This window comes from Coccinella septempunctata, chromosome 3 (genome assembly GCF_907165205.1).
Source record: "Coccinella septempunctata chromosome 3, icCocSept1.1, whole genome shotgun sequence".
Taxonomy (NCBI): Eukaryota; Metazoa; Arthropoda; class Insecta; order Coleoptera; family Coccinellidae; genus Coccinella; species Coccinella septempunctata.
Genome location: NC_058191.1, coordinates 8465286 through 8478906, shown reverse-complemented (window position 1 = coordinate 8478906; position 13621 = coordinate 8465286). Strand labels below are relative to the sequence as shown.

The following is a 13621-nucleotide window of genomic DNA, read 5'->3' as shown; positions in this document are numbered from 1 at the left end:
ATGAAAAAATTATATATTACAGCTAAACTGAGTTGATAAATTTATTATAAAAAATTACAAATTCCCTAATTTCAAACTACAGTTAATTAATTAATATAATTAATAAATATACCTATATCTATGAAATATACACATGATGTTGATGAGTTATTCTCAATCAGTTGATCTATACTTCTCACAAAAATCAAGGGATCAAGAAAAATACAAAGTTGTATGTGATTTTCAACAGGATGTAAACTGAAGAATATAGCCTTACAATTATAAAGAAGCAAATTGCATCTGACTTTTTCGAGTACTCTTTATTTTGAGAAGACCTATTATATATGAGTATTTTTCGATGAGATGAGTCTTTGAATGAAAAAGGATTAGATTATTTATCCTGTCGATATCTTAGCAACCTGTACGTTTTGTAGGTTTTCTACAAAAAAAAATGCTTTTTATCATTGCATTGAATTTGAAAAATCAACGAAACAAGGACTTTTCGTTGTGTCTCGACTTGAAAGAGAAGTATATAAAGTTTTTTTTTTCATTTCGATGAAGATGAAGCTTTTCAGAGCGAAAATCTTGCTCCCTTAATTTTTTCAGAAATTCAATCCAGTGTGACGAAGAAACGGCTTACTGGATTTATTTCACACTTGGTAGGGTTTTTGGGGCTATATTGAACTGTAAAAGGCACACTTAACATTAATGTTTCTGAAACTATAGAAAGCAATTTTTGTTGCTTTCTCAAATTAATATAATGAATATAATCTTTTTCCATTCAAAGAACCATATCTCAACGAGAAAGTGCTCGTTTTTAGGTCTTCAAGAGAAGAAATTAATGCTGAATAAACAAGTTATCCGAATATAGTTACATTTTTTTTTTCAAATTGATGTATGTATCTCTTTTTTCTTACAACCTGTTGAAAATCACCTAAAAAAATTTAGATTTTTTTATACATTGATTTTTGTGAGAAGCATAGTACAAATCTGTACAATTTATTCGCTTGAATATCAGCACGTCAATTTCACATTCTTGAAAAATAAAATAGCTTAAATTACAATACTTCGTTTCAGTAAAGAATCACAGCTAGTACTGTTATCTGTTTTTCTACTTCTTCTCAAGTTCACGAATAAACAACCTGATGCTAGCCCAACAATAAACGCCAAAAGAATGGCGATGGAAAAAATTATATAATTTGACGTTGTGACCGATGCAAGGAACTCGTGATGTTTTACATCCTTCATATTCGAATAATCTGATTTTTTCCTATTCTGGATATTCTTTGTTTCAGAATTGACTGTTGTAAAAACTTCTTTATCCATTCGACGGCTGTTCTTGGCACTTCTTCGTTGATTGAAATTTTCTTTTTCTTTCGGTTCTACATAATTACCTACGAAATTGTAGGATGAATGATTCTTGTTTTTTTCACATAAATCTTTAATAGGTTCAGGTGCTCCATTTTCCGTGAAAAAACTCACGAATACGTCATTACTTCTACATTGAATGGGTTCTTCTATGTTCAACACTGAATTCTCTTGTAGAAAATTGAACAGTTCAACCGATTTGCACGTGCATTTCCAACGGTTGAATTCAAGCTGTATCAGTCTGAGTTGCGGGACATCTTGGAACATTTTCCAATCTATAATTTTCAAGTTATTCCTTCGCAAATTAAGATATTTTAGATTTGGAATCCATGCGAAATTATCTTTGTCTATTTTTTCTATTCCGGAATTAGTGAGTACTAAAGTTTCTAAGCTCTGAGATATTATTTTCGGCATCCTTGTGAATAAATTATACGACAAATCGAGCAAAATCAATTTGGAATTAACCTCGAAAGAATCTTCAGGCAATTGTCCCAGAAGGTTTCTCGCAAGATATATTTCCCTCACGTTGCTGAGTTCTTTGAAAGCTTTATTGTCTATGTCGATTATTTTCGATTCGTTCAAATAAAGGACTTGTACAACCTCAACTTTATCGAAGCTAAAGTCATCGTAGGATATAAAATCAATTTCGTTCGAAGATAGATCGATTGTGACCGGATCGTTCTCCAGCCTTTGAAAATTGGGCACGTTCATCAAAGATTTTCCTGAACATTTCACAGCATTCTTTGAACAGACGCATCTGGAAGGACATCCTGCCATGGCTGTGGATAGTAGCATGATGGAGATGAGACCCATGTATTCTAGATATCTGTCCATATTTGGTTTCTGTGGAATTGAATGTTTTTATTAGAAAAGCAGAGAAATAAGAGGTAAGTTTTTCAGTTTTAAAGTTTCAAAAATAAAATATATTCGTTCTCTAGATATGTTTACTCTGTTGAGTGATTTTTTTCACCAAATTATTGAATTATTGAATCCACAGTGACGAATAATGATATACAGGTCTCGAGTGGTGGATACCTCTTAAAATTTTTGTGCTAGGAGTTGACTCTAATCAGCGCATAAGCTGAAATTATTTTTGACTCCATCCATAGGATGGCCCGGAGGTTATCATGCAACCGATCGAGCACTGTTGACTCTCCCTGTATGAATAGGAATTTAATATTCATAACGTTAATACTTATTGCTTATGCAGGGCAAACCATCCACTTGGCGTTTTGGGAGAAATAGCGGTATTTAGAGACATCTATGATAGGTGGTGTAAGGACATAGTAAAATAGCCTACACAGAACACAACAGGTTCTCCGAACTCGTACAAGCTCACAGAGCTTCTGAAGGTATGGTAGGCTACGGAGAATCAGGATAAAATAATAATAATTATAAATAAGCAAAATGCAGAAACTGATTGGCAAACCTTTACATGAAAGAAATCAGAATGAGCCCAACCATGATTACGTCAACATATCTGCGTCGAACTACTGGTTGACTTCCGGAAAGTTGTTTCCCGAGACAGAGGGCTTTATCCTCGCCATCCAGGATCAGGTGATTCCGACAAAAAACTACATGAAATATATCGCCAAGGATCCCTCAGTAAAGGACGGATAGCTGTCGTTATGGCTGTGCGACACATGAAACTATCCGGCACATCACTGGAGGATGTCAGGAGTTCGCAGGCACTGAGTACAAAAATAGTCATGATGCTGTTGCCAAGATTATTCACCAAGAATTGGCAATAAAATACCAACTTCTAAGGTCAAAGAAGGTTCCCTATTATAATTACCATCCTGATGCTGTATTGGAAAATGATTATCACAAGCTCTATTGGGATAGCACGGTTCTCATAGACCGGAAAATATCCCACAATATACCTGACCTCATATTGTTGAGTGAGGAGGAGAACAGAATATTTCATCGACTTGGCGATTGCAAGAGTTATGCAGAAAGCGGTACTGCTGAGAACAGCGAGAACTGTACGCAAGTACATAGGGAATGCAGAGGAACACCGTCTGCTCTGACAGGAAGCGCGGGTGGATCAGATATCCAACCGACAGCAAGGAGCCAAGGAACGACCCGAACCCGACCACCACCACAATCCCGGAAACCTGAAAAGGGCTCGAACAGAGCTTAATCCTTTTGAAATCTTCGCGATATCTAGGATAAGTGAATGTTCCTCTGGAGATGAGTGTTAAAGCCGCAAGGCTGAAGTCATTATAAAAAGATCGTCGGAAAAATAATATTGCAATAAAGTTATTGAAATTCTGATCTTAGTACACTCAACTGGATTTTGCTTGTTGCCTTGAACAAGGGTGTTAGGGGGAAGGATGCGTTTTATATCCTATCCTCTCAAATGCCAACCTCACCTACTCGCGTTGCACCCTGTTCTCACGAACGAGGCTCTGGCGGCCGAACATGAGCGGTATAACTCTGTTTCCCACCTAGCTTTGGCTTGAGCAGGAAATGACATTGCTTAAGTTACGTCTTAGACCTTGTCGTCTCAGGATACCTGTGCCACAAGATAATCTAGTCGAAACCGCCACCAAAGTTGCACTGACAGCGTTACCAGTGGAGCTTTAAAACATCTTCTAACGCAGCTCCTAGAAAAAGATGGATCTGTCGAACAGGACAAAATTTGTATCCGGTGGTAAAATACCCTCCCATTCGGATCTCCGGAGGAGGGTGCCTGAGCGAATGAGTCATCGTACAACCACCAAAGAAAAGCAGCATGGAACGTCAGAACCTTGCTATACAACCCCAAGGTCGACCGACCCTAGAGGCGTACCACCCTAATCGATGAGGAATTGCAACGAACATCCATTGCAATAGTTGCCTTAAGCGAGACACGCTTTTCGGACAAAGATAGCTTGGTAGAACAAGCGTATACTTTTTTCTGAAAAGGCTTGCCTGAAGGGGAAATCAGACAACATGGCGTCTGCTTTGCCATTAGAAACGACTTGGCTGCTAAACTATATAACCGAATATCCAGTTGGCATCTCAGAAACGATAATGAAGATTTGGAAGAACTGGTTGAAGAAAATTATGAAGAAATGGATGAATAACCAGCGGCTGCTGAAATAGACAAGCCAACATCGCCAAATGAAATCAGGGAAATAATTAGAAGTTTGAAGAAGAGGAAAGCTCCCGGAAGCGATAAAATAACGAATGTTATGTTAAAGAAATTACCTAGAAAAGGTATAGCCGCTCTAACAAATATCGCGATAGGAATCATGTGGACAGAACACTAACCAGAAAAATGGAAAACAGCGGAAGTCACAGTATTCAATAAACCATTTAAAGAGAAGAAGTTCCCACAAAACTACAGAACGATAAGTCTACTGTCGGCGTTAGGAAAAGTAGTAGAAAGGATTATCGCCACGAGGCTGAATGAGGAAACCGAAAATCTGAAACTGATACCGCCAGAACAGTTCGGATTCAGAAGAGAGCATTCAACAGAGCAACAATTATTAAGGCTCACAGAGTACATTACAGAGGGATTCCAAAATAAACAAGCCACAGGTCTTGTTTTACTAGACGTCGCCAGAGCTTTCGACAGAGTATGGCATGAAGGATTAATATATAAGATGAGAAGTGCTGGATATTCGATCAAAATATGCAAGTTGATCTGGAATTATCTCAAAAATAGAAGATTTTACGTGAAAGTGGAAGGAGAATGCTCCACAACAAGAGATTTAGAGGCTGGAGTACCCCAAGGGTCAGTGCTTGGGCCACTTCTGTACAACATATACATTCACGATATTCCGAAGAATCCAAGAACCATGCTAACGTTATATGCTGACGACACAGGCATAGCAACTCGACACCGAAACACAGAAGTAATAGAAAGAGTTCTACAAGAAACGATTGACGAAACAAATGACTGGTGCATAAAGTGGAAAATCAAGCTCAATGGACAAAAGAGCCAAGCAATATTATTACAGAAGAGAAGACTGCGACCCACAACGAATCTAGAAGTTGACGGCGAAGAAATCGACTGGAAAAATGAAGCCAAATATTTAGGAATAACGCTTGACAAAGGACTTACTTGAAAAAGTCATATCAAACAAGCAATCGACAAAACGAAAGCAGCGATGAATAGACTATACCCTTTAATAGGAATAAGAAGCCTCATGTCGAAAGAGACAAAATTGAAGATAATCAAAGCCGCTGCTAGGCCTCAACTGACTTATGGATCAGTTGCCTGGGGCTTCGCGGCAAAGAGCCACATCAAAAGAATTCAGGCCACTGAAAACAAGCTGCTACGATGTGCAATAGATGCACCTTGGTTTGTCAGGAATAGACAGATTTATAGGGACCTAAAATGGGAAACCATAACGGAATTCATGAACAGAAAAGCAGAGAAATTATTCGAAACAGCGAAAAACCATCCGAATCAAGAACTCAGGAGACTAGTGGACTACGACCCAGAGGAAGACAAGAGGAGAATGCGAATTTACCGAAGGAGACCAAGAGATCAATTAAAAAGAGATTCAAATAACAATAGAAACTTATTGAAAAAAGTGTTAATCCAATAGAGGATAAACACATAAATCCCAGCACGATAATGTGCGAGAAGAAAACCGACTAAGAGATGAACGGTTTATAGACAAATGCCCGGAACCAAAATTCAAGAAGCAGTTAAGGGTTTTTAGTGGGTCTCGAGCTCAGAAGAGTGAGAAACCCCACACTTGTTCCCCCTCAGGAGAGGGTGGTTCGTCTGATTTGCAGATTTTCCCCCTGCTACACCAAAAAAAAAAAAAACATCTCAGAACGTATAATGACCCTACGATTTGCTGCAGCAAATAACGCATTGCAATATACGCACCCACTTTGAACTCCTCTAACCACTTAAAGGATACTTTCTACGAAAGTATCATTAAGTAAAATCCCAAAACGGGAACTAATTATTCTCCTTGGAGACAGAGTGGGTAGATGCCAAGACGCAAAACTGTGGCCAGGAATAATAGGGAAACACGGCACAGACAGCATCAGTTTGAACGGAGAACGTCTTCTACTGGCTCTTTGTGCAGCACACAATCTGGTGTATAACGAACACCTATTTTATCACAAGAGCCAATTCAAGGGGGACCTGGTGCCACCCGCGCTCAGGGCATTGGCATACTCTCGACTATGTGATCGTGAGAAGAAAAGATCTGAAAGAGGTGTTGGTCACTAATCCCAGAGCAGGGAGCAAACAGATATCGGCCTGGGGGATGGAACAATATTGAGACTCAAGTAACGAGGGCCCGACTCAGATGGAGCTGCCACATTCTGAGGATGCAAGACACAAGACTTCCCAAAATAGCTCTGTACGGCGAATTCACAAAGGGATCTCGAAAACCAGGATTCCAGTATAAGCGGTTCAAAGAAAGACTGAATCAATCCCTGAAATCAGTTAATGCCAATCATAACTTGGAACAACTAGCGTTAGACAGATCACAGTGAAGGTCTTTGGTCTACAGCTATAATGGAGACTATAGAAGAATACAGCGGCGGCCAGATCTGGTTGGTGACTATCCATGCCCAGAGTGTGGAAGGATCTGTAGGTCACGGTTGGGTCTCTTCAGTCACAGAAGGGCGCACAGTCGCAAGTAGCACTAAGAAATTATAAGTTTGATCAAAACGATAGTCTGGTTTTATAGTCTTCTTATAGATTTATTCTCGGTAACGAGATGCAATGAATGAATGAATGAATGAATGAACGAACAATTCTCATAACCAAATCGAATAGTTCGTAAGTTATTCAAGTAAATTGGAAAATTTTACCAGTTTGTCAATGATTTGCTCCGCTTATTTCCATTATGTGCTTTGTTCTATGCTTTCTAATCAACTCAATGTCCGAAAACCTGAATTTTTCATTATATTTTTCCGATATATTCACACCGCTGGAAGGACATAACAATCCACACAATAGGTGGGAAATAAATAGTCAAGAAAATTTCAAAACAATGTTGTTGCACTGAAAGCTTATTAAGCGAGGAGCATTGTGGAGAAATACACTGCTCGACTGCTCGACAATTTATATAGTTGGGGAGCCGAAGATGCTAAATCGAGATTAACTTGAGCGTCTTGGAGACTTAGTGAATTGATTAATCGATTTCAAGAGACAAGAGCTTGATAAAGTAAATGAAGGATATGATCAAAATAACTTTCAATTCTTGGGGAATTGGTACATTTTTTCTATAAACCACGAGTAACTCGCATAAATATCCTATTTGGATAGATATAGAGGGAACTCATATTGATATGAGGCATAAAAAAATACGGGATTCCTTTTGAATTCATTAAGTTTTCGTACCTTGGATTTGTTGAAATTTATGACTTTGCCATGAACATCCTGTAAAATACACACCCAATCAAAATGCTATAAGTAGGTTTTCACTCATTATATATGAAAAATATTTCTTCTGAAGATCTAATTTTGCTGTAGTTATTCGTAATGTAATGTGTAAAATACAAATACAAATCTTTTGACTATGGCACATTGTTGATTTTGCCTTTGAATGGGCTCTCTTAGTTGAATATATGAAATATATCATAGTGACCATATTCCCTTGGTACGAATTTTCAGCTCAATATTACCGCTGTAGTTTTCCCAAAACTTTTAGTGGATGCTGGTTTACGTCAATCACCCTGTATATAATATTATATCGTTATTATTCACGGAATGATACCCGTGGAACTTACTGAGACTATTTCCAACACTCCCAATACTTTTGAGAGGTATATCTACAAATAGAACATATTTTTATTCAGCAAATAGAACAGAAAAGAAATTAGATACTATCGAAATTTCCGAATACGAGATAGATATGTTAAAAACGAAACATCGATGTTTTTGATTGTTTCCAATGATTAAGTTTCAGGAATTACTACAGGAAATGATCAGAATAGTATTAGTACCCAGTGATTTGGGGCGCCGGTTATAAGTGTCTGATAAAATGAAGAAAAATTCAATGAAGTTTCCGCACCTGCTATCTTAAATTGAGACCGATTTCCTAATTGAATGATTCAGAATAGTAGGAAAATTGCGAATTATCCAATACTCAAATATTTTCCTGGAAATATCAGCTTTCATGTGTCCTCTTGTAATAATTCCAATAATTCAATGAAGCATGGTATGTTCCAGAAAGCCTTAAAATTGCCTTAAAACCTTTTTTCAAGAAAGGAGATAGAACCCTTTTTGAAAATATTCGAATTAGTAATGGGATCAAGACTAATAAAATTCTTGATATATAGTTAATAATATACTGAGTACCTAACAGCCAGCATGGATTCATCAGGGACAAGTCAACAAAAACTGCCATGTATCAATTCGTTGGAAAAGTTTTGGAGACACTGGAGGAGAAGGTAGAAGGTAGAGGATATTTGCCCTATTCTTAGATCTCTCGAAGGCTTATGACAGTGTGGATCATGAAATTCTTTTGGAAATTATGTAAAGCTATGGGATAAGAGGACATCAGCCATTATAATGGTTGAGAACATACTTGATGAAACGTGAACAGAGAGGATAACAGATAGAGGAGAAGAAATAAGATCGCACAAAAGCCAAATCTTGGCAGGAATAACTTGAGATATCGATTAAAATTTATTCTGGGAGGATTCTGCATTTCTTAATAAACTTTTTAGGGTTTTCACTCCCAATCTCTGAAACGTTACCACATAAAATTATAATTTCAAAAAGCCACAATTCAGAAGATTTTCAAAAATAGATTTTTCGTCTGATGAAGGAGTCTGATATAGACTCCGAAACGTTACCACATAAAATTATAATTTCAACTTTATTTATTTTCAGTTCATTGTCAGGCAACAAATTTTTCCTAGTTAATTTGCTCCTGACAAATTAGTGCAAGAATTTACGCAGGAGCAAATCATCGATTTCATTTTTAATTGATTTTGTTTCAGAGATTGGGAGTGAAAACCCTAAAAAGTTTATTAAGGAATTACTTGAATTGGAGAACTGATGGTGTTGATTGATGATACCAATGCATTACTGTGGAACGCAAACCTTCAAACATTAGTAAAGAAAATATCTAATATTTTCATCAGAATATAGAAAAATGGCTACATTCGTGAAAACTATAACTCAACACCGGAAAAACGAGTATTTTATACTTCAGAACCCAACACTCAACATAAAATACACCAAAGAGGGTTAGAAATTTTGGTCTTCAAAGAACAACAAAGTTCCTGGGAATGACATAAGATGGACATCTTATCTTACATGGAGAGAACATATAGAAATTACATAAACAACTGCTTAAATTCGGTATGCTATACCATCTTAGTGAGGGACTATTGAAAACAATCTATTTCGCAAACTTTGAATCAAAGATGATGTTGGAATAATTTTTATGGATCAAATGGAAATATTAACAGCATTTTTGTTACTCAGAAAAAAGTAATAAGAATCATCTTTGTAATAGAAGGAGTAGGTGACTTAATCAGACATAAAATTCTTCAAGGATTTAATACACTCTACATGTTTCGAGCTCTTCATTCTTAACTTGTGCTAAGTTAAACTGTCTTTTCAGCTTAGCTTCGATGATTTTTAAACTCCTGAAGATGAGCTCATTTGAAGCTCGAAACATGTAGAGTGTATTAAATCCTTGAAGAATTTTATGTCTGATTAAGTCACCTACTCCTTCTATTATGGATTTCCCAGACATGAGGATATTCTATGTTAATTAAGAATCATCTTTGGACTAAATTTTAGTTAGAGAGCTCGTAAGAGGTTTATTCAGAAAAAATAGGATTCTCACAATCTATGCGAGGGAGTCTGAATTTTCTTTTCCAAAACAAGCACTTTTTCGAAAAAGATTTCAGTCGAAGCAGTTATGAGAGGAGATACCCACTCTATATATACCCTCAACATCACCTCACAATGACTGAAAAGGATTGCCACTATTCTTGCCTGCAGCTGTTCAATAGATTGCCAAATTACATCAGAAGAGAAACAGATATGGGAAAGTTTGAAAAAGTAATACATAAAATGCTACTGAAATTATTGGAGCTTTATGATTTAGGGGAATTTTATAGTAAATTGTAAATTTAAAATTTTTCTTGGCACTATCTTCTTTTTGTTAATTAAAGTGATTAGAAATAAAAATGCTTCCTATTATATTCTCTGAAATCCAGCCTAATCTGCCTGATATTTAGTCTTTGTGTGCTTGTTCCTAGGAAAAAAAGTGCCTCATCATTTTGCCCAAATGTCTGTTATTCTCGAATTTAGATCTGGAAATACCCTCAAACTATTGGGATTCTTCATCTTCAGACTTCAATGAAGAACTGATGGTAAAATTCAATTCTCTCCGTCCTGTCTATCACACTGTTACTAGGAAATAAGCTGGACGGTGTATTGTATGGAGACGACAATCCTGTCCTAATGGCGATTGAACGAAAAGAACTAAGAACTTGAAATTTCCGAGGTAAGTTTAAGTTTCTAATGCGAAATTCCGTTGTAACTGCACTCGAGTCACTCGATTAATATTAGCAGTCCTCTTGATTTCACAGTCACATCTTGATCATCCTCTTCTATTATCTCTTCATACATGCACAAACTACAAAATACTTGTCCGACATTTTCAATGACAGCACAAGAAAATTTTCAATATGTGAAATGCACAAATTCTCGAATCAGAAAAAATACAAAAAAAATCGGTAGAGTCGGGACCACACAGGGGGCCATGACCCGAGAAGGGAATAGAGCCCAAAAAGTGATGAGACCGTCCGAACTGACAAGAACCATCTATGAGAATTAGGTGTCATAATACGACAATAATTTTATTGATGGAATAATTGTGGTTTTTTCATCATTTACAATTCCCTAACGTATAGAATAAAAATTTTTTGTTGTTTTTTGTATCTTTTATTCTATGAGTGAGTTTTGATATTTTTATTTACCACAGTTCACTATTTCATAGATGTTCAAAAGTGACCGAACGTAGAAATTCAATTTTTTTAAAATCGGAGGTACAAAACGCAAAAAGGTTGGGCAAAATCTGAGGACTTGATTAACGTAAACTGGTTGTCCAAAATATACTATTTTTTTATTCCCAGTCCTTGAGACATATGATGAAAAACCTCGAAAACACACAACAATCTATTAGCTCTGGAATGGAGGAATGGATCGTTCCAAAAAGTTCCTTCGGGATTTTGAATCTGAAAGATCCAAGAAGTATTTGGATCTCAGTTAAAATAAGTAACGCCCCTCACTGAGTTCCTCACGAGACGTTGTCGCCTTAGGAAGCATATGGATATGATGAGAATGGGCTTATCAAAAACTGACTATAGTCTACACTCGTTATAATCACAACTGCACCATCTACAGTTCCACCTCCAGCTCCAGAGTTCCAATGAACACCAATATCTGAGAGGTCTTCAAGGAGTGCTCATTCCTCCTATAATTTTCTCGTCCAAAACATTCCTTGTGCCGGCTTGCAATGGTGAGGCATTCTATAATCAGGTGAACAGGAGTTTCCTCCACGAAATTTTGCACAAGTCCTCCTGTCAATATACTTCTCTACTACATAGTTACTTATTATGAATTTAATCTGTCTTTTTTCAGATACTAAAAAACAAATTCAGGGCCTATACATCCCAACTAATAAAGCGTAGGTATTTTATGTTCCTGCTCCCCAACCTAGCCTAAAAATTCAAAGTCCCTAGCTCCTCAGGCGGAACGAACATATAGCTCAATCGTTCGAGACCATTCTTGGATAGAAATTGAATAACTACAGACATTTGGGCAAAAAAATAACGCTGTCGTTCCTAGGTACAAGAGTTCAAAAACGATATTCAATTTATTATATACTGACTTGATGAAAATTCATAATTGAACTAAAAACAGAATTACGACACGTGTTTTGCTATCACAATTAGCATTTTCAGGTGGATAAAGGACGTAAAGGTAAACTGAAAAATGAAAAGCTACCCAAAAAGCTTTTGAAATTTCTCTAGAACCACCTCACTAAAATATGTTCGAATTGTGCCCACCAAATTATAGAAATGATTCATATTATTATTGTTGATAACTTTGATGTTCATGTTTATAACAGTGGCGAATAAGACAATTGGAAATTGAAAGTTTATGATACAGATTGTCCCTTTCTGAAAGAGTTATGCTCACAAATTGGCGATGAAATTATGTAGCAGAATAACTTCTGGAATGCTAGGCAATGTAAGATGAAAATTTGAATATAATATTCTGTTAGAAGTTTAACGCAGATTTTTCTTGTATTTTTGGTAAAAGGTTATATCATTTTCGAGATTGATTGAGAGATAAAGCATTTGTAAACATAAATAATCTGAAAACGAAAAAACGGCTCTGTTTCAAAAAGCTGTGCTATCTGTGAACGAAAGAAATTCTTTTTACAGGAAAATTCCTTCACTATTTAGACTTTTCGATTCTCTGTTCTACTGCATCTCCCCGCTTTGTTTCACTATGTTCAACTTTTGTAGCTTTGCTCGATTTGTAATGAACTCAAATCGAAATAAAATTGAAGATTTTGATCTTTTCTTGTTTTCTTCTTATGATAGGAATCAAGGGTCAAGGAGGATCAATTAATTTTCAAGGGATTTATAATTGGCTCTCAAGTCAATTCATCATTCAACACTATATGCACACTAAATTATTGAACTGATGTTTTCTAAAATTAAACTAATCTATTATTCGAACATAGTGTTTTATCATTTGCCAATCAAATTACTTATGAGATGAGATAATCCAAAAACAATATTGACCAGGTGTATCTTTTTTTAATTATCATCCGAATGATGATAATTTCATGCTATAATTAGGTGGCTTTCTGACGAATTTATATTTTGAAACTGCCTTATTTTGTCTATGGTTTATTGTGGTGATTTTGAAATCAATTATAAAATTTTTAGGTATTCTCTTTCAGAAAGAATTCCAGAGGTTCATTTCCGCATGGCAAGTATCCAAATCGCTTATGATTTTCATCATTGTACCTCTAATCTGATCATTCCGATTATGAATTAGGAAACTATGAGGTTATTAGACGTAAATATAGCGTGCAATCGAAATTCTCAACTCACCTGGGTATGCATATTAAAAATCGGGACGGAACAATTATTTTCACTGATTCAATTCGTACTTCTCCATTACTTCTACCATGTCTTGACTTATCTTATCTTTTGATTGACATTTACCAATGTTTATTTAAAGTGTGAAAAAATATGATCGATTTACTGGATTTACCTTTAGGAACATTCTAAAGTGGCACTTGAGAAAGCCTGGTGAGGA

The 13621-nt window shown here is 36.2% G+C and overlaps 1 protein-coding gene across 1 annotated transcript; it reads right to left on the bottom strand.

Moving 5' to 3' along the window:
- Nucleotides 1–27: 27 nt before the first annotated feature.
- LOC123309082 (slit homolog 3 protein-like) lies at nucleotides 28–13621 on the bottom strand. Its single transcript, XM_044891954.1, has 2 exons — nucleotides 13414–13621; nucleotides 28–2190 (listed from the first exon to the last, which is right to left on the bottom strand). Exons 1-2 carry the CDS (start codon nucleotides 13423–13425, stop codon nucleotides 1033–1035), a joined length of 1170 nt encoding a protein of 389 aa, XP_044747889.1. The 5' UTR covers nucleotides 13426–13621; the 3' UTR covers nucleotides 28–1032.